The following is a 20,934-nucleotide window of genomic DNA, read 5'->3' as shown; positions in this document are numbered from 1 at the left end:
CTTGAAAAAAAAAAAGAAAAAAACATAAGAGACAAAGTAGATTAAGATCTTATATTTAGGACCAAAATAAAAGTTAAACAAACTCTTATATTAAGAAGTGGAGATAGTATATAAAGTTTTGTTTAATATTTTTCAAAAATTATTTGATTAATTTTACTATATAAACTCACTATAAAGGTTAATATCAGCTTAAGTGTTTTTATTATACTCTCTACAAAAAAGATAATTTAAAAGGTTCAATAAAAAGAAAATAATTTTAATAAATTAATTAAAAATCTGATGAAACTAAAGGATTGGCTAAGATTAATTTTTCCAACTCTAAAAAGATCAAAATGAAAATATTTTTGTTGGTTAAAAAATGAAAATATTTCTAGTGCTTGGAACGAATATGCCCCACTTGTTTGTTTGTTTAACATTGTCGATACTATTCCTCAACTAAATCATTCCGAGCCCAGAGACCGTTTAGCTGTGTTCTATCGGACCTCCATTTCCACGGATAGGGTTTCTTCCCCTGCAAATCTAACTTCTGCGAAATTGCTTCAATCAATCCGATACAATGGCGATGAGGAATTTCTACAACGAGATCAAAGGTAAAAAGGTGACGGAGATTCCCAACCATGTGAAGCCGTTGCTTTCCTTTGACTATATCAAGAATGCTGTTAAGAGAGGCTTGGACAACTATAGCGCCAAGTACATCGAGACCGACTCCATTACTCCTCTCTACCATGTATGCTTTGGGGGCATGATCTTCTCCTACCTTGTCGCGCTCCCCCACGAGCGCCGTCACCTGGAGCACCAGCAGCATGCTAAGGAACATGGCCATGGCGGCCACTAATTTCTCCATCATCGATATTTCAGGTGCCCATCTTAATTAAACTCTCATTCTGATTGATTGGGATATTTTAGAAAGTTACATTTCATCAGAGGCTTTTCTTAATTTTGATTGTTGAGTGCCATTAGATCTGGAATTTTGCAATTTTGTGTCATTTGCTTAGCGTTGATGTATGTCTTTGAGCTTTCATTGATAAGTGGTTTTTTCACGTTTTGTCCATTGAGAAGAGTTTAAATGGGTTTCATTTCTGGGGGAATGTACTGGCTGATAATGCTGTTAAATTTATTCGGCCCTTTGAGATGAAGTGGTAAACCTATTTTCTGCGTCTAAATCCCGTCTGATCCTAGCAGATGAGGCCCAGTAGAGCTGCCTTCCTAGTTTGATCTCTGGCAGATGAGGCATTTATCAATTAAATCTCTCATAGTTTACTCAATTTGGTTCTTGCCAGCTGAAGTCATTGTTATCGGCATCCTTCTGTCAATCTAAATCTGTTAATAACCATCTTAACAGTGAATCTATTATCAATTTATATGATATAAAATAGTAGCAGCTAAGGGTAAATTAAAATATTTATATCATTGTATCTCCTATTTTGTTAATTTCTTGTATGCTAGACTAGCTGAAAAATATTATTGGTAATGGCTTTTTTTGTGAGGGAACAAATTGAGTAATACCCATGTTTGAAGAACCAAGTTGAGAACGTAATTCTTTAAGGCATCAAATTGAGAAATAATTTGTCTGTGAGGGACCAAAGTTGAGTTTTAGTCTGTTTTTTTGCTTAGTGGATTTGGTTTTGGCGATAAAATTCTGGTTATCATGGGACTGTGATTGACTTGGTCGGGAAGCAAGTGTTGTTTTTGTGGATGTGAACAGACTTGAACTTAACTATTGATGAGGGGGAAAAAATAGTACATGTTTATGCAGCTGTTTTTGATCCAATAACTCATGTTATATATTCTCAAGGTGAAAATTAGTTTGTGTGTGGTTGATAAAGCACGATAGATGCTACACTAGAATCATTATAGATATTTTAAAGGTTTGATTTTTAATTGCAGTAGAAAACCCCCTTGAATTAGTTGAAAATGTTGCGAGTTCTATCTTTTTAATTCATGTTAAGTGAATTTTCTATGAGGCTTTATGTTTGGCTGATCATGCATGCGTTGTCTATGCATTCCTCAACAGTACACTGATGATGTTATGTTTTCACCAATCTGTGATACGCTGCTCTCTCATTCTTTACGCCAGGCATGATTAAATTCGCCATATGGTTTTTGTTTGGCTGTTTAATAAATACAAAGTTCGTAGCTTATACAGCCTTAGACTATTTTAACCGCTTTTAATTGTCTTGCGTCCTGTTGAAGTTAGACTTGCAGGTTAACAGTGTCTTAAGCCCTCTGTTAAACTGATTTCAATTTTATTATTCTAATTTAAGCCCCTTCAGCATTGATCAAGTAATGACCTTCTGCGTGCAGCCAAACCACTTCAGCAAACTTTCAATTAGTATAAACTGGACCGGGCGACCAACTTCTACAGTATTTTTTTCCACCTGACATTCTGTTGCAGCTTTCAGAATACTCTTTTAGAGGCATTATCTTCAATATGTTTCAAATAGGCCATAAAGTACCCAATAATCCATAATTTAGAATCTTTCTTGTGAATGAAATGTGACAAACCCTCCATATGATCTATAAATAAATACTACCTCACAAGTAACTTATAAGTTTTCTTTTTTTGGCTAGCTGCTGCTTGTATCTGATTAACCAAATAACCTAAAATGTTTGGCAAATCAGAACATCGTGTGGAAATTTTATCGTTCCCGGAGATACAGGTTAACTAACTTCTTTGAATTTCTTGTCTATTTAAATATCCATATTTATGTCCTAGGTAAATAGATATATTCTGGAGCTTAAGTCTTCCCGCCTTACTATATGGGTTTGCATTCTCATTTCTCTTGGCCCCCTCCCCACAAACAACACCTCTCAAATCCTCTGCTGTTGTTTAGTATGTGAAGGTTTAGTTTTTCAAATACTTGCAACTGTTTGAGCATGTATTTTCGTCTTCAACCATATATGTTTTTTCACATTTTTTCTTCTGATGACACCTGTGCCCACATTTTTTCCATATTAGGTTTTCAAATCTTTGGAATTCCCTCACAATAAATGCCACCTCAATGCTTTCCCCCGCCGTTACGCTTGTTTTGGCGGTCGATAGATGATGTTTTCCTTCTGATGACAGGATCCTGGTCGGTGAACTGGAGGTGGCCTTTTGACTGATCCTGTTCTTTTAAAGTTATGTGAATGATGAAGGCAGAATATACTGTTACATAAAATAATGTCAATTTGATGCAATACTCAATTTTCTTGCATTTTAATTTCTGTTATGAGAAATGCGTTGTTTAGTGTTCTTGTGATCCAGTTCAGCTAACATTGATTAAGAAAATTTACAATGTTGAAAGAAGGAAATACGCCATGTTTCCTACAATCTAACTGTGAATTTAAAGCTAAAATGCTTCTAGCCATCTGCACTTGGACTTCGTCCATTATTGGGGCTGTCTGTGTCTTAATAAAGCGCTTCTTAACAAACGGTTGAAGGTTCATATTCATAAAACCTGTGTCATGTATTCGAAGTGAGTGGAAGTCAAATCTTCAGCATTTTCTATATGAAACTAGAAAACTTTGGTTGGGTGAGCTATGTACCTCGGACTCGAAAATATTCGATTATGAGTTTAGTTGATATACTTACTGCATTTCGACTATTTAATAATTTAGTCATTACAAGTTTTTATTTTTTATAACTTTGAATTTGAATTTGAATGCATATGCACCATCGTGACAATGTCATGGCATCCTCTCCTGTCGACGGTAACGGAATGATTATATTTTGAGTTTTTGCCAATTAAAAACGGATTGAATTAAATACAAGTTTTGTACAAATTTTGAGGAAATCACTAGTTTTTTCTTAAAAAATGAAAATTCATATGTCGTTAATGATTAAATACTAACTAAAGTGATCAAGAAAGTTTATCTTTTTTCAACCAAAAAAAAATACAAATAATTTTTCCGAGTTTATGAGTTGTACTTGTATAGCTTGTTTTCGGCTTTTTTTTTTCCGGGTAACATCTTTTTTTAGGGAGAATTGCAATTAGGTCCCACTCAAGGAAATTAAATATAAAAAGGTCTTTTGAAATCATGAAATTGTTCTGAAGTTCTAAGAGACTTTTTTATAATAAATTTTATTTATTTAATTATCAAATTAACCTTCTTTTTTCTTTTTTTTTTTAGTTTGCATTGACAACTCAAAGAACAGTGATTGACAACTCAGGGTGTAAGGATTGACAACTATTGCGGCTAGTTTGACAACGCATTTTCTCAGCATATCACACTCTAAGTTGTCAAACAGCCGCGATAGTTGTCAATCCTTGCACCCTGAGTTGTCAACCACTGCTCTTTCAGTTATCAATGTAAACTTAAAAAAAAAAGAAGGGTAATTTGGTAATTAAACAAATAAAATTTATTGCAAAAATTTTTTTGGGACTTTAAAATAATTTCATGATTTCAAGAGATCTTTTTGTATTTACCTTGGGTGGGACCTAATTGCAATTTTTCCTTTTTTTTATTATCAAATTTAAAGTCCTATTTTTCATTTTAGTCAGTATAATTCTTCCATCAGTTTTTCGGCAAATATCTTAATAAAATGTGTGCACGTTAGTTTTTTTTTTTTTTGGCTTGAATATTTTCACTCTATTTGGAATGTTTTTTGGGTCTCTTTCTCCATGCTTGATAAGTAGGGTCCTCCGCCCCTGCATCACGTCAAGAATTTTGTGTAAAAACGGGTACGACACTAGGACGAAAGTTTTAAGCAAAACAACTAACCAAAAAAAAAAATCTATTTGCACCAAAATAGAGTATGAATATTCATGGTAAATTTTGAAAACTGATTAGGGAAATTGCTTTCTGTTACAACTTTCTCAATTGTTTCTTGTCCAAAATTTCTCAACATTCGATGCGAACATTTTTTTTTTTTCAATTACTTAATATCAAATTAATTTTTTTAATAAAAGCTTTATCTACATAATAGTGTATTTTATATTTTAATACGTAAATTAATAACAAACATGTGAAATTTTATCCAAAAAAAATAATATCCTAGTTAGAAACTGTACCAAAATCTTGCAATTCTTTTGAATTCTACCCGACTTCTCTCTCTCCACAGTTCATGCGCACGGCATGCCACTAACTTTCAAAGGAATGAATAAATAAAATTAAAAAGAAAATAACGAAAAGAAGTGCGTGACTGTGATAAAATCGTGATTCAAATATCAGTTAACCGACCTGTTCATTTCCCGCCCTATATATTGAGTTCTTTACTCACTGAGTTCTTCACATTTCAATTATCTCTCGCCTTCCCCCTCTTTCTCTACATTTCAGCATTTCATTTAACTTTTCGTCCAGAGAGCGGAGAGATGCTTGCCACGCTTAAGTTCGTTCTCTTTCTCTGAAACTGATTCGTTTGTTCTTGATTTAAGTTTTGATTCAACTGAATTTGATCGCTGGTGAATGTTCTGTAATCTGACTATTTCCAGATCCGAAGAATCGAGCCAACTGCAGCTCGTCGAACGAGAAGACGTTGAGGATGAAGAAGACCTCTTCGAAGCCGTTGACAAATGTAAATCTAGAACATCATATCCTGTTACTTTTCTCATTATTTTCTATATTCATTCGGTGAAGTGCTCTTTCTGTGTCTGTGCTCTAAATCGATCCACTACTTCACTTTGATTTCACGTCAATACTTCATTATTTAATCGCTCTGTTTATTCAGTTTCTGCGTTTTCGATCGCACGATCTCTGTTTCAAGTGGTTTTCTGATCTATAAAGATGTGTGTTGTCTTTTTTATACAGTGGTTGCTCAAGGTATTAATGCCGGAGATGTAAAGAAGCTTCAGGACGCAGGAATATATACCTGCAATGGCTTGATGATGCACACAAAGAAGGTTTAATATAGTTCCTGACTAATAATACCTACGTTATTTGCTAAATTTTAGTCTAATAATAACAAAACCCTTCCAATTTATATTTTATTTAGCTCTCAATATGTCTTGGACTTTTAAGTAATAAATGATTCTATTCCATAGAATCTGACCGGTATCAAAGGTTTATCGGAGGCAAAAGTCGACAAGATCTGTGAAGCTGCTGAGAAAATCGTGGTCAGTGCATATTCAACTAGATATGCATTTTTACTGTTCGACTTGTGATTTGATCTTCTATTCTTTTTCCCTCTTGATCCAGAATTTTGGTTATATTACTGGAAGTGATGTGCTGCTCAAAGTAAGTTGTTGGCCTTTTCCATTTCAATTTTGGCTCTGTTCTGCTCTGGAAATTCTTGCAGCGTAATTCAATTTTTGTCTGCTAATCTGTTACAGAGAAAGAGCGTAGTTCGGATTACAACTGGGAGCCAAGCGCTCGATGAATTATTAGGAGGTAGTTTTGCAAAGTGAAATTCTCCTGTGCTCTCTGTTTGACTACTTACAAACTTTCTATGCTTGTATGTGACAACTATTTTAAAATTGATAGGCGGAATTGAAACACTGGCGATTACAGAAGCGTTTGGGGAATTCCGGTGGGAACATAGTGCATATCCAGTTTCAGACAACTTTAGTGGCTATCCAATTTCGAAGCAGTCCGTTTTAACGTTTATATATAATGATGTTTCAGGTCAGGAAAAACGCAGCTTGCTCATACTCTCTGCGTTTCCACTCAGGTTGAGTCCCTGCCTTCATTACATGATGCGTGTTGCCATGTTGACGTGCTATCGATGTGAGATTATAATATTAAATAAGCAGGCTGGAGCTTTATGACTGTTGAGCGAGTGAACAGAGAGGAGCTTCGATTAAAACTAAAATGCATTGGTGCTTTAAGAAACTGGATCTTAAATGTGTGTACTTGAATTATGCCAAATATCTCAGATTCTAAGCCTAGGGAGCTTCTCAAACACCAGTTTTTTCAACAAAAAAAAAAATTGTGGATGCGTTACTAAACTTTTTTTGCTTTTTTCCCCCTTGCACAGTGACATAATTGATGCGTAAAAGGTTCGCATAAACTTAAATAAATTGGCTGACGCATGCTGTTTTTCCTTCGTTCATAATATGTTGTTGATCCAGCTTCCTACTAGCATGCGTGGAGGTAATGGAAAAGTTGCTTACATTGACACAGAAGGAACTTTGTATCCTCTTTCACATCTCAGTCGAAAACCAAGAACTCTTGAAAATCTTGCGATTGTGTTTTCAAACTATAATTGCCCAAATATTCTGTTTCTTTTATTGGCTATTCGGTTTTTCTGTTTTCGTCTTAACTTCAGAACTTAATAGCCGTCCCGACCGAATTGTTCCCATAGCTGAGAGATTTGGCATGGATCCGGGGGCTGTACTAGACAATGTAAGTTTCCTCTATTTCGTATACCATATAGGGATTCTGAGGCAAATACTGTTGCTGACAGCTAATTATATGTATGTTCTCATGACTGCGCAAGATTATCTATGCTCGCGCATATACATACGAGCACCAGTACAACCTTCTTCTCGGTCTGGCAGCTAAAATGTCCGAAGAACCATTCAGACTTCTGGTGAGTTTTGACTGGGAGTTGTCTTAATAAAATTAAAATATCGAGAGGGCTGACACAAGTAGTATTTTGCAGATAGTGGATTCTATCATTGCACTATTTCGGGTGGACTTCTCAGGCAGAGGAGAGCTGGCAGAGCGCCAAGTCAGTCCCTAACTGCACATACTTGATAATCGATATAACAGTTCTTCTATAATATATATGTCAATTTTGTTTGCAATTACCATTTTTCAGCAAAGACTTGCTCAGATGCTTTCTCGAATAACTAAGATAGCCGAGGAATTCAATGTTGCAGTTTATATGACAAATCAAGGTAACTTGACTTGTCCTATGAATTTTCTCGTACTGCTACATTTTTTTTTTTGGCTTTTGTTCTCAGCCTTAACTCCGCAATCATGAATTTTGGTTGCAGTTATAGCTGACCCAGGAGGTGGGGTGTTTGTGACTGATCCAAAGAAACCTGCCGGAGGGCATGTACTAGCTCATGCCGCCACAATAAGGTTGATGTTCAGGAAAGGGAAAGGCGAACAGCGCGTTTGCAAAGTCTTTGACGCCCCAAATCTGCCGGAGGCTGAAGCAATATCCTTAACCAAGGGCTTATGAGTCGTTCAAAATAACTCATTGGTTGGCTGAATTGGCATTTGACTAGGAGTTTCTGTTTATTAATTCCTCTTAAATCGCTTGATTTAAACTAAGAACTTCCGTTAACAATTTGTGATAACATAATCCAAATTAATCAACAACCTTACAAATGAAGCTTAGATGCGGAAAAGTGCCGCCATTGACTGGAAATTTTGTTGAGAATGTAGTTGGTAATAACGAAAGAGTTACTTAGTTCTATTGTTCGCCTGTTCTTCTTGACTGTGTCACGTGTTTCAGATAACCCCAGGGGGCATTGCAGACGTAAAGGACTGAACACATCCTTCAGAGGGTTTTTCGCCAACGCCAGAGTTACAGTCACAAACAATACTTTATCTTAGTTTCACCGTTAAGATTAATCTTCCTACTATATTGTTAGTCTGGTACTAAATGGTCAGTTGCTTGTCAACGTTATCGGCTATCAAGCCAACTTTGCTTTTACATACATATAACATAGTCCTTTTCTGAACGCAAGATGTATATGTCAATTTGCTTTTTTTTTTTTTTTTTTTTGGTGAAATGAATTTTTTGTTTTCTTCGGCGAACATAATGGGCGACTAAGTCTAGGAAGCTAAACCATCAGGCAAAGCCCACTATTGTGAAAACTGGGCCCTGTTGTTGCTGGCACAAGCAGGAGTTAACGAGTCCATGAAATATCTGTCCCCGGTGTTCATTAGAAAGAAGCAGTGGTTTGTACCCAAAAAAAAGAAGAGGAGGAAAATAAGTAATGGTTAACAGGATTGTTATCCACTAAATGAAAATCAGAAAATGTGAACTAGGCAAGGACTAAAAGCCGAAGCAAACAAGATCGTCAAAAGTTATAATATTTTTGAGGAAGGCCATCATAGAACTAAAAGCCAAAGCAAACAAGATCATACAAAGATGGATTTATTGGGGAGGGCGTTCATATATTTTCTGTTTTGAGGCAAAGAAGGATCAGTCGCGCATTGATTTTATTCCCCCCATTCCTTTTTGGATCGAATTTGACGCCATGCATTCACGCAAGATGTTATATAGGGCAATGCTTAACAGTGGAAAAAATGGTGGTAATCTCTCACTGATGGTTTGCGTGAAATTCCATGAATAATAGCACCAAAATTCTTTAAGTTCTATAATGTCAATAACTTTTACTGAAATTGTTGGTGTTTATGAATTTTCAAAATACGTGACTTATGTTTTTAGAAGTTAAGTTTTGTTTGACATTTCTATTAGTATTATTTTTTTAGTTTCCAATAGATCACAGTTCTTTTAATCAATAGATCCAAACAAAATGGCTCTCATGTTGTCCCTTATTTTGCCCAAAAATCATGATTCTTATATTTCCAATGTATTTAGAACGCAAGTCTTCCATTAATTGAAATTTCAAATTCAACATACAAAATACAATATTTCCCTGAACTTTCTTTTGAAGTGACTCTCTTAATTTATAATCAATTCTATCACTATCTTACATGCAATGAAGATTAAATCTTTTTTGTCCAATCAAAATCTCAAATATGACAAAATTAGGGAATTATTTTATTTTATATAGGAGTCACAAGAATTACACATACTATTTTTTTTTGGTTTGAAAACATAATACTACCTTGGTCCTTAATATAAAAATCAGTTGACTAATTTGAGTATATTAAAAAAAAACTAGTTAAGTTAGTTATTTATAATAAATATGTGTTATTTTTAAAAAAATATTCTTACTAATCAAGTGTATTGATTAGAACAACTATTATTATAAGGACTATCTTAGAAATAAATAGATAAATATAAGAGACAAAATATATTAGAATTTTATATTTGAGACTAAAATAAAAATGGTAGTCTTGAATGCGTTAAAAACACATCATTTATACTTCATCCATGTACATGAGTGCATTTAATAGTTGGCAATTTTCAAAAGCATCAAAATGAGACACAAATCATCCCTTGTCCTCAAATTTTGTTGTGAGGATCCCCAAAAGAGGAACAAAAGAAGTCCAAGTTAGTGGCTCAAGAAGTGAACAAAACCCTAATAATGCAGAACACTTCTGCGAGCTACCTAGCTCTAAAACCCTAAGCCTCACACTCATTCTTTTTCACCCCACTGCATGGTAAAACACCCAAAAAAAAAAAAACAAAATGGATGACTTTCAAATCACCCCAAAAAAGAGGAACAATGAATAATAAAAAGAAGAGAAATGATGGAGGGTTGTACGTGTCATGGTATCTGTGTTGGATTTGGAGGGCCCTGAAGATGTAAATAAAGTAAACAAAAAAAGGTGGTGATGTAGGGTAACAGGGAAAGTGAATTAAGTGATGAACACATTAATATATAGGACCATGATTTGCACCCATTCCACACACAATCACTCTTCAATTTCCCTCCGGTCAGATTCATGACGGTGAGATATGTTTGTGTGTATATATCATACGCTGGTCTCCATCACAACTATCATTTACTTTAACAAAAGTAGAAAACATACTCAATACTGTGGACAATATAAGTTACTTCTAGAGTGATGGCTTAAAATCACTTGAAAGTGACTAATGCTTGTCTGTCAATTTGTCTTCTTTTTTTTTTCATCCTCAATCTCATTTAATATGAATAAAAGTTGGAAAAAAATTTCAATTTAGAAAATGAGTTAACTATCATTTTTTGATATTAATAAATTAGTTAAAATGATTTATATTATGTACTGAATTGAGTATATAAATACTCTCTTCAATTTAGTTAAACCTTCTCGCAAACCCAAAAATATTAGTTAAGTCATTAAATATGTTTTAAATTGATAAAAGTTACCTATTTTCTCCCTTGCATTGAAACTTCAAAGTTCTCTCTTCTCCTTATAATACGGTGTAAAGTAAAAGTAGAAAACTATTATTAATTACATTGTCAATTCCGAATTTTTTTTTTTAAACCGCTTCTGAATTGGAGGGAGTAATACATTATAGCTCAACAATAGTGAGATCCTGCTTTATGTCATTTATTCCTGATACCTATATGGCAACTCAATATGAAAAGTGGCTGGCCAAAGATGACAGGTTTCACGAACGAGGGTGTAGTTAGCCTCTTTCTTTTCCCCCCTTGTTCTTTGTCATCAGATTTGATTCTTGTTTTTAAAAGTCATATATGATCGATTTTAATCAGGCGGGAATGACAGATATATATATATATATAGAGAGAGTGTGTGTGTGTAAATATTATTCAATACAGCTATTAATTAATCTCGACAATCTCCACTGTGAGTAGGGGTGAAAATAGCTAGGCGGCCTGTCAGGGGCATGTGGCTGGCCTATTTAACTATCAGAACAGGCTCAGACCTGTAAAAGGGCCTGTTTATCTTATCAGGCTAGCTCAGGCCTGACAATAAATCTGTTAAGCCTGTCAGGCGGCCTGGGCCTGTTATTTTTTTTTTTGAGGTTAAAATTGTAAATTCACATGTGTTAGAAATTTAACCTAGGTCACTGCTCCCATTTCTTATTCGGCTGATTCCCTTCTTCCCTTCTTGCCTTCTCTAGTTGGCGCTCGGCAAATAGCAAACGTCAAAACTTAGAAGGTAGTCGGCAGTGGTGCACAGGCTCTTAGCGGCACATTCAGGTACTCAGTAGCTAGTCGCACATGCTTTCCTTCTTCCCTTCGTCTTCCATTTTGTTCTTCGCTTGATTGCTTTTGCAATAGGTAGATTCAAGTTGACGCTCTGCTGCCTCTGCATTTTGATTCCGTCATATATATATATATATATATATAGTCAAGCTCTGTCTATTGATTCTTTCATTTCTGGATTGAGAATACTGAATGTTGCAGCCTGATCGTTGGTTCTAATTTGCTGACGCCGTGCAAAGACCCCAAGTGTTGTAGCCCTCATTTGTTCACAGATTTGTCTCCTGAAGCTCTCACATTCAGAAGTATGTGTTTATGTGTATACAAGTTATACTTGAGTCAAAATAATTTCCGCTGGTAGTTTAACCCTCAACTGCCTCAAAACTCAATTCTTTCTGTAGATGCGATCTTCCTACTGTACTGCAAGTCATTTAACTGCAAGTCATGATTCAGATATGAACTTTTGCAGTTTTCGAGTTCATGTCATACATTTTCATGGATATGCTTGTATTCTTTGTGTTAGAAGGCTATTCCAAAATTGAACGAATAATGATGAGATTTGCATTCCCAACCTTGAAAATTTATCATTGAAACAACGAACAGTATCCTTATGCCTTTTGCAACTCTAAAGTGGCGCAAGTTATTTTCATGTATTGGTTTTTTAATAGATGCTCTTGTCTGTTCTGTATGCCATTATAATTTTTTTTTATTATTTTGATAAAAGTTACTCCTCCGAACCTTGCTAAACATTGGGATCAAAAGGGTCTCTAATTACCCAAACTTTGATTATTCAGTATATTAATTATGGTTTGAAAAAGAAATCAAAGTTACAAATTTTGAATTCTGAAAACAATACCATTTCTTATATTTATTAGTTATTAAATTTTGTTATGATCTAATATATATTTGCTTTCTTCTTCTCAGGTGCTTGAACAAGAAGAAGAAATTGTGTTGAAGATTTAATACTTTGTTGTTTGATGATTTGTTGCAATTGTAACAAGAACAATTGTATTAATTTGATTATTTCATATTTTTCGTTTGGATTTTTGATGATTTGGATTAAGTTATTGTAATTTTAAATTGACTTATATATGTTTACAATTGATTAAAAATACATGCTTTTTAACAGGTCACAGGCTAGGCCAGACCTAATTATAGGCCAGGCTTAGACCAAATAAAAGGCCTTTCACAGGCTACAGGTTAGGCTTAGGCCAATAGGCCTCACCACAGGCCTGGCCTGTTAAGGGTGAGGCCTAACCTGATCTGGTCTGTTTTCATCCTTAGCATATGCGTGTTTATTTATATGTCATGGAGTAAACGACAAACTATTTGGGTTTAAACGCAGAAGGAAGAGGGCAAAAAGTAAAAGAAAGCAAAAGGAATTAATGAACGCTACGAGCAGGGGATCCGTAGAGCGTTACATTTATAACCACAGCAGCTAGGTTCCCCCCCCTCCGGGTCAAACCTAGAGTAGCTAGTTACCCTATACTTACGCTAGATTTGATTAACAATGATGGATGAATAATCCTGGGGTCATTTTCCTGAAAATTAATGTGAAAAAAAAAGCCTGATGATGATGATGCTCGAAGGAATTAATATAGAGTCTTTGACTTGAGTAACTGGCATGTGATGCCCTGTGGAGTCTTGTGATTGATGAAGCCTCCTTCAAAGCTCAAGAACAAAACTTTGCTCACCAGACACGATGCGGATTAATTTATATAGGGGGGGGGGGAGAGAGAGCTGCTCTAGAGTCTAGATAGGGGTTTTGACTTGTCACTATCATATTATAATCATTACACTCAACATTTCAAAGTATTTTTTTTTCCATCTAACACTTTAAAATATTTTGTAATACATCCAATACTCTAAAGTATTTTTTAGAGGCACTCAATATTCTGAAATATTTTTTTTGCCTTTGTACTGGATACACCAAAAAATATTTTTAAGTACTGGAGGCACCTAAAAAAATATTTTGAGATGCTAAATGCATCAAAAAATATTTTATGGTACTGGACACATCTAAAAAAATATTTTAGGATACTGAATATACCACAAAATATTTTAAAGTGCTTAATACATTTAAAAAAAATATTTTAAAGTGTTAGATGCACCTTAACCCTGTAATCATTCATCGTTTCTTTCCGCACTGGTATGATTCACGACGAGTTGTTCGAAATGGTAGTTAAAGCATTTAAAAGCAGTTTGTTTAATGATGCAGTAGCGTGATTCACGAGTATATGATTAAGGGTGTGTTTGGATGAAACCAAACCGTGGTTTGGAAAAGTGATTCTGGAGAATAGATTCTGGAAAAAATAGATTTTGTGAAGAATAGATTTTGTAAAAAAGTGATTCTGAGAAGTGAGAGTGTTTGGATAGTTGTTATCAGAAGCACTTTTTATATATACAAATTACTAAAAAAAAGACATAAGTTAATATGATAATTACAGAAAAATAGATTTTATGATATATTTTAATTTGAAGAAATAAAATTGTTAATAATATGTTTTTTACCAACATAATTAATAATACATAAGATAATATAATTAATAAATAATTAATGTCTATATATATTTATAAAATATAAGATTAAATATATTTATAAAAAAATATGTTTATAAAAAAAATAATAAGATACATATCATATAGGCCCTCACACTCTCCCTTTTTTCTCCAAAAGCAAAAAAATTTTGCTTTTTCCAAAACCATAGTTTTGGTTTTTGGAGAGGCTGTTTGGGTAGCATTTTCCCCAAACCATGGTTTGGGTCCCCAAACCATGGTTTGGGGTGCTATCCAAACAGAGCCTGAATAAAAATAATTGAAAAAAGTTTACAAATAATTAAATTTACAAATTTTTTACTCCCTACAAATTAGTTATTTAGTTTTTATATTAAGGGTAAGAGATAATATATAATAAGAGTTTTATTTCAATTTACATAAAAATATTTATTATTACTTATATTAAACAACTCCAAACAAATATGTTACGTGGTCAAGCATATCTCTCTTATATTATCTGTAATGACATTTTAGTGATGACTCCAAACATGATTAAGTAGAACGCGAATATTTAGCTAATCAGTAGTAATTTATGTTGCTTGTTCAAATTCTTCTGACTTTGGTATGAGACGATTTGTCTGCTCATGCATGATTGTTCGTAATTAATTTAACTAGTTGGCTTTACGCATCGGGAACATATCGATCAAAACCAGCATTTTATTAACTTAATTATATTTTTAATGAAGCCTTCTCTAGAAACAATCAAACTGGAATAGCACATGCATATGGAAAGAATTGGAGGGTTGGGAGATTAACATAAGGAATATAATTTGATGGAAATAATATTAAAAATAATTTCTTCAAAGAAATAGTGAAGACTAAAGTTCATACTCCTCTTGTTTTCAGAGTTTTTGGTCCGCTTCGCGGCATATACTCCACCCCCCCCCCCATGCTACATATACCCCTTAAAACTATATAAATTTAGGATATCCGATATCCGTATAAAATCGCGGAGATAAAATCATTATAATTATAATGAAGACACATACACATCAAAATATGATTATTTTAATCTATTAAAAAATAAATTTAAATTGTTTAGTATTATTTTTGTTAAAATTTAACACTTAAGTACACTTTTATCTCGTCTGGGATACGGAAAACCAAAATGGTAATGCATCTAACGTACTGCCTCATGTTCTTAATATAAAGTCTAGTTGACTAATTTGAAAAGATTAAAAAAAATTATTCAAGTTAGTTATTTGTGATAAATAAGTAGTTTTTCATAGAATACCTTTACTAATAATATGTACTAGCTAAAATTATTATTTGACAGAATCTTTAACATGTGTAACCTACAGAGACTACTTTAGAAAGCTGGATAAATATGAAAAATAAAATAAATTAGAATCTTATATTCAAAAATAAATTAAAAATTAAATAATTTCTTATATTAAGAATCGGAAGTAATATATAATTATATATACATGCTATTTTTAGGGCCTTTTTCTGTCATACTAAATTGTAATTACTAACTAACAAAGAGTTGGGTCTAATAGAAAGGACTAGTTCCTCACAACATGGCAAACCAATATTCGAATTCTCACTAAGAGAGGTGCTCACATTTAATACTTGAGAGTATCTCAAATAGAATTGTCTCTAAAAAAAATTGTAACTACGAATAGGTGTGGTTGGCAAAAAAATAATAATTACAAATTAGTGTGATATTCGTTGCGTAAGTATCTTCGATGCTGACTCATATGTCTTCGACCCCTAGACCTGGGTCACAGAAAAAGAGAGAGAAATAACATATCATTTTGAATTCCTCCCATTTTCTTGTGATCTGGAGACGTAACATTCATTGCGAGCCCAAAAACAAAAAGCAACGAGGCGTATGTGAGGGGTCTTCATTATATTACTATAAAGATCAATTCATTGAGCCTCGCAGAGAGAAAGAAAATATGACAAAGAAAGGCATTATCATCAACTGAGCCTTGTTATAAATCCCGTGTGACTCTCTGAAGTTTATTATTCACTTCTCATCGTTCCCTCCCTCGATCTCTCTCACTTTGTATTCTACCAATGGTGGCCAGGAAAGCCAGGATTGTGATCATAGGAGCTGGAATGGCCGGTCTCACGGCGGCCAATAAGCTCTACACGGCCCCGGGTTCCAGGGACATGTTCGAGCTCTGTGTGGTCGAAGGTGGACCGAGGATTGGAGGCAGAATCAACACATCGGAGTTCGGTGGTGATAGGATTGAAATGGGTGCCACTTGGATTCATGGAATTGGTGGCAGTCCCATTTACAAGATAGCTCAGGAAAATCATTCCTTAGAATCGGACCAGCCATGGGAGTGCATGGATGGCTCTTCCAATGACAACCCTACCACTGTCGCCGAAGGCGGATTCAAGGTTGAACCTTCCGTTGTCGACTCCATCACCAACCTCTTCAACGATCTCATGGACTGCGCTGCTAATAACGGCAAGCTCCCCGAAGCTTCCAAGCTAGTCCCAGGAAGCCAGAGTCTTGGTTCATTTCTCCGGCAAGGTCTCGAAACTTACTGGGCTTCTATGAAAGAACGAGACGAAGAGCTCAAAGGCTATGGAAGCTGGAGTAGGAAGTTACTTGAGGAAGCCATCTTCGCAAGGCATGAGAACATTCAAAGGACTCATACATCTGCTTCTGACCTCATGACTTTGGATTACAAAGCAGAGAGCGAGTACAGAATGTTCCCTGGTGAAGAAATCACCATTGCTAAAGGCTACTTAAGCGTGATCGAATCTCTAGCCTCTGTTTTACCACCTGGGTGTGTCCAATTGGGTCGAAAAGTGAGCAAGATTGAGTGGCTGCCTGAGAGGCAGGACACAAATAATGGGTATTGTTGTTCCATGCCTGTGAAGCTACATTTCTGTGATGGCTCTGTTATGTCTGCTGATCATGTCATTGTCACAGTATCACTTGGAGTTCTAAAAGCTGCAATTCGTAACGAAGATTCAAAATCAGGTATGTTCTACCCTCCTCTACCTTCCTTCAAGACAGGGGCAATCTCAAGGCTTGGTTTTGGTGTGGTTAATAAGTTGTTTCTTCAATTGAGCCAGAAAGAGGATGAACTCTCCAAGGGCTTCCCTTACTTGAAAATGGTGTTCCATCCACCTGATTCTGAGCTTAGGCACAAGAAAATCCCATGGTGGATGAGGAGAACATCTTCACTTTGCCCCATCTACAACAATTCAAGAGTCCTCTTGTCTTGGTTTGTTGGAGAAGAAGCTCTGGCTCTAGAGTCACTTAAAGATGAAGATATCATTAATGGGGTTTCAACGACACTTCAAAGCTTTCTTTCCAATCATGGATTATCCAATGGGAAAGTGAATTCTGAGGAGATTTCTCACGACCCAAGTGAAGTGAAAATCAATGAAGTGTTGAGGAGTAAATGGGGAACTGATCCTTTATTCCTGGGGTCTTATAGTTATGTGGCAGTAGGATCAAGTGGTGATGATTTGGATAAAATGGCAGAGCCATTGCCTAAAGGTAGTGGAAGTAGTTTTGGTTCATTGCCTCCACTTCAAATTTTGTTTGCAGGGGAAGCTACTCACAGAACCCATTATTCCACAACTCATGGAGCTTACTTCAGTGGCCTTAGGGAAGCCAATAGGCTTCTTCAGCATTATCACTGTGTTGGGATTCATAACAACTACTAATTTTTAAAATCTTTCAACATTAATCGCTATGATGAAATTATTCCCATTTTCATCTCAAACATCTTTCTTTCTCTTTAAGGAAAGTGGTGAGGGATTGGAGGGAGGATAAGTTACGAGGGAGTAAGATGAGAAGAGAGAGATGGGTTAATGTACTGCAAGAAGTTATTTTTTTTAATCCACATTACTTTCTCTTCATTCGTGAGCGTGGTTCATTTTCATTTCTTTCTTATTAATCTTGTAGAGGAATAAGATAATATTTTTATTGGTACACAGAATCTTATATCGGGCTAGGAAGCTTTGGATGCTACTCTGTTTGTGTGTTTTACTTCTTTCAATGGACAGGATCCGCTAAACTCGGCTCTTTCCAGCGTGGCTTCTTAATCTCTTCATCATCAGACTCTTCTCTTCTCAACTATGGCTTATCACTTGCAGAGTCTTCGTTTATGTGTTATTTCTTAGCAAAAAAACTCCAAAGTAATCCAAGTACTTAATGTAAAAATGCATAGAAGAAGCTATATAAATTGATCGTCTCAAATATTATTGATCAAGAGATACTTATGTTTTAGCATCGAGTGAGGGAAATATCAGAATAAAGACAAGGCTTATTGAGATAATAGAGATTCAAAGCTATAGGAAAAGCCTCGTATCGAGTAAACCAACTGATGTTATCTTTTATAAATTGATTTTAAGTCCTAAACAGGACAACAGATTGACCCTTATAATTATTTCCCCATACCGTTAGATTCAATGATGACAAACTGATTGCCTTCGAAGTTTGGTTTGTGTGAGTGAGATAAGACCTATGAGAAACTGGGACAATGAATGAGCTGGCTAAATTATAGATTATGCACATGAGGGTAGGAGGAGGCACCCATAGGAGGGTCCCACGTGGCAGGTCGTCCCCCCCCCCCATAAGCAGTAGGTGTCAGTCAGTCCAAGTTGTCCTCAACAATGAGACAGAATCGGAGATGCTTATGGCCATATGATTGCAGTGATCTTTTGTGCAGAAGCTCACTTCACTTGGTCAGGATTCACAGAAATGACAGGGCCCATTCCTTCCTGTGTACGTGTATACACTCAGACATAGCTCTCTTACAAAACAAAACTGGCCTACCTTAATTGTTGTACCCATTTAGATTTCTATACAAAGCAAATCCACACTAGAGACGCTTATATAGACTGTCCACAACTGTTACAAGATACTTTTGTCTTCCTATCTCATTGTCGTGTTTTTATGTCTAATCCGATCCATCTGATAATGTACTACCCATTGTAAAACTAGCTCGATCAATAGCTGTGATTACTCTCAAAGTGGACCCATATCATAGAAATTACTGACTTCACTTCTTTTTCATGCCATGCTCATAGTTTGGGTATTATGCATAAAACATCAGGTCCTTCTGTGAAGGATCTTGTGGATCTCAATTCACTGACCACATCAAGTTTTGGCCTTGGAGCTAGAGATCCTCTGTTTCTGCTAAGAATTATTTATGCTTGTGCTTGTGAGTGTTTAGGGTGTCCTTTTGTGTGGTCAAATCAAGATATGTACAAAGTGACCCCATTATTGTGAGATTTCCCAAGATCTCTGATCTGTTCCCTATCTCAAGTTCCCCTTTGCTTAATCATAGTTTAAAAGAAAAGGAGGAAATTTAAAAAAAGAAAAAAGAAATGAAAAGAAAGGAACAAGGAAGGCCCACATGTTGTCTCTTTATGCCACTCGTGGGCTTCAATCACTCTTTGATGATTGCATATCATAGACCAATCTGTCACCTAGTTTTTGTCTGATACATAAGCGAACAAACGAGAATTTACGTTCCCCTACCCCACTCAAAATTGTTTAATCCAACATGTTAATTGCTCAAACATGGCCTTTTTGCCTCTAATTATTGTTATTGTGGTATATGGCCAACCTCCAATAACAATGCTCTACGTAATAATTGCCCACAAAAATCTGTGATTTCTTTTGTTGAAACCAAGTTGACATCCCCAATAATCTTTGAATTTGAAAAACTGTTCACATCAATGAGATCGTAATCTTTCAAGTTCAGAATTTCAGATAATATAGTTTATGCCACACAAGCCTTGTCAAGCTTTTACGTTTTTTCTTTGCCCCTTTGATTTGGTGAAAGTTTCCTGGTAGGACCATTGAATTGACGACACGTGCAAATTGGACAGATTTTTGTTTTTTGTTTTTTTGACGTTGTTAGGAGCTGTCTGTTTGCTTGCTTAAGTTGGGGTTTATTTGTCCACGTAATTTGCTTCTCATTGAGCCAAAATAAAATGATGTTTGTTGTTTTTTTTCACTCACGTCACGTACTTATCAGAAATCCAAATGATTCATATGCACCATCTGAAATCAGAAAACATCAACACGAAATGAACTATGAAATGTGAATCACATCGTGGGTCTCTTCTCTCAATGAAATGGATGTTAAAGGCATAAATCTCTCTGGTTTTTCTCTTTATCTCTTTATTTTTTTCAAATCCATTGTCTACTGCTTTTCTGTTGTTATTTTTTTTTTTTGGGAAAAAGGTGAAAAACTTGCATTTAGCTCAAAACCTATTTACATCTGATCACCCTATAACATAATCTAGCACGATTGGGATTTTCATGCTTGAAAATATGTTGTCATGTCATAAATCAGACTGTATCCATTTCATAATCAGCCCATTTCATCAAAATCCTCATTACTTTGGTTGAAAATTTGCATTAAAAAAAGATACGGTCTCTTTGTTTCAGGGTTATCATTGATTTTCTGTTTATTCAATTGGGTTTACTGTAATAGTTGTTTCTTAAGTATTATGATTCCTTTCACCTTCACCTTTGGACAAATATTTCTTTAACTTCATGTGTCCAACTTCTTTATCATAATGATCCTACTTTTCCTTTTCTACATATCTTATATTAAAAGTTTGATGATAGAAGATCAAGAGATGTATCTATATCTCCCTTTACTCCTATAAATCAAAAGAGAATAACTTTTTTTCAAAACTGAAAGAGCCAATAGGGACTAGTAGGAAGATGACAGATTTAAGTAAGTCATCACATTGGGGATAGGAAATTGGCTTTAGGAAAACC

The 20,934-nt window shown here is 35.1% G+C and overlaps 3 protein-coding genes across 5 annotated transcripts; all 3 read left to right on the top strand.

Annotated features, from left to right (window-relative positions):
• The first annotated feature begins 452 nt into the window (after positions 1 to 452).
• On the top strand, positions 453 to 3,317 carry LOC114748991 (uncharacterized). Of its 2 annotated transcripts, none has more exons than XM_028937450.1 (2): positions 453 to 858; positions 3,068 to 3,317. In XM_028937450.1, exon 1 carries the CDS (start codon positions 557 to 559, stop codon positions 833 to 835), a length of 279 nt encoding a protein of 92 aa, XP_028793283.1. In that variant the 5' UTR covers positions 453 to 556; the 3' UTR covers positions 836 to 858; positions 3,068 to 3,317. The 2 variants fall into 2 exon arrangements, 1 of the variants encoding a protein (XP_028793283.1); XR_003740520.1 differs by having other exon boundaries at positions 483 to 858; positions 2,960 to 3,317.
• Positions 3,318 to 5,171: 1,854 nt separating this feature from the next.
• On the top strand, positions 5,172 to 8,459 carry LOC114748994 (meiotic recombination protein DMC1 homolog). Of its 2 annotated transcripts, XM_028937455.1 has the most exons (15): positions 5,172 to 5,311; positions 5,415 to 5,497; positions 5,731 to 5,822; positions 5,964 to 6,035; positions 6,118 to 6,156; positions 6,252 to 6,309; positions 6,403 to 6,448; positions 6,544 to 6,589; positions 6,990 to 7,051; positions 7,197 to 7,263; positions 7,358 to 7,450; positions 7,523 to 7,591; positions 7,682 to 7,760; positions 7,860 to 8,026; positions 8,318 to 8,459. In XM_028937455.1, the coding sequence occupies exons 1-15, from the start codon at positions 5,295 to 5,297 to the stop codon at positions 8,360 to 8,362; spliced, it is 1,035 nt and encodes a 344-aa protein (XP_028793288.1). In that variant the 5' UTR covers positions 5,172 to 5,294; the 3' UTR covers positions 8,363 to 8,459. The 2 variants fall into 2 exon arrangements, with proteins under 2 accessions (XP_028793288.1, XP_028793287.1); XM_028937454.1 differs by lacking the exon at positions 5,172 to 5,311 and having other exon boundaries at positions 5,362 to 5,497.
• A 7,678-nt stretch (positions 8,460 to 16,137) lies between these two features.
• LOC114748992 (probable polyamine oxidase 5) lies at positions 16,138 to 18,050 on the top strand. Its single transcript, XM_028937452.1, has one exon. It carries the CDS (start codon positions 16,239 to 16,241, stop codon positions 17,853 to 17,855), a length of 1,617 nt encoding a protein of 538 aa, XP_028793285.1. The 5' UTR covers positions 16,138 to 16,238; the 3' UTR covers positions 17,856 to 18,050.
• Positions 18,051 to 20,934: the final 2,884 nt, after the last annotated feature.

This window comes from Neltuma alba, unplaced genomic scaffold (genome assembly GCF_004799145.2).
Source record: "Neltuma alba isolate B1F8T4 unplaced genomic scaffold, ASM479914v2 tig00005888_pilon, whole genome shotgun sequence".
Lineage (NCBI taxonomy): Eukaryota > Viridiplantae > Streptophyta > Magnoliopsida > Fabales > Fabaceae > Neltuma > Neltuma alba.
Note: the sequence above shows the minus strand (reverse complement) of the source record. Positions and strands in the feature narration are given on the sequence as shown.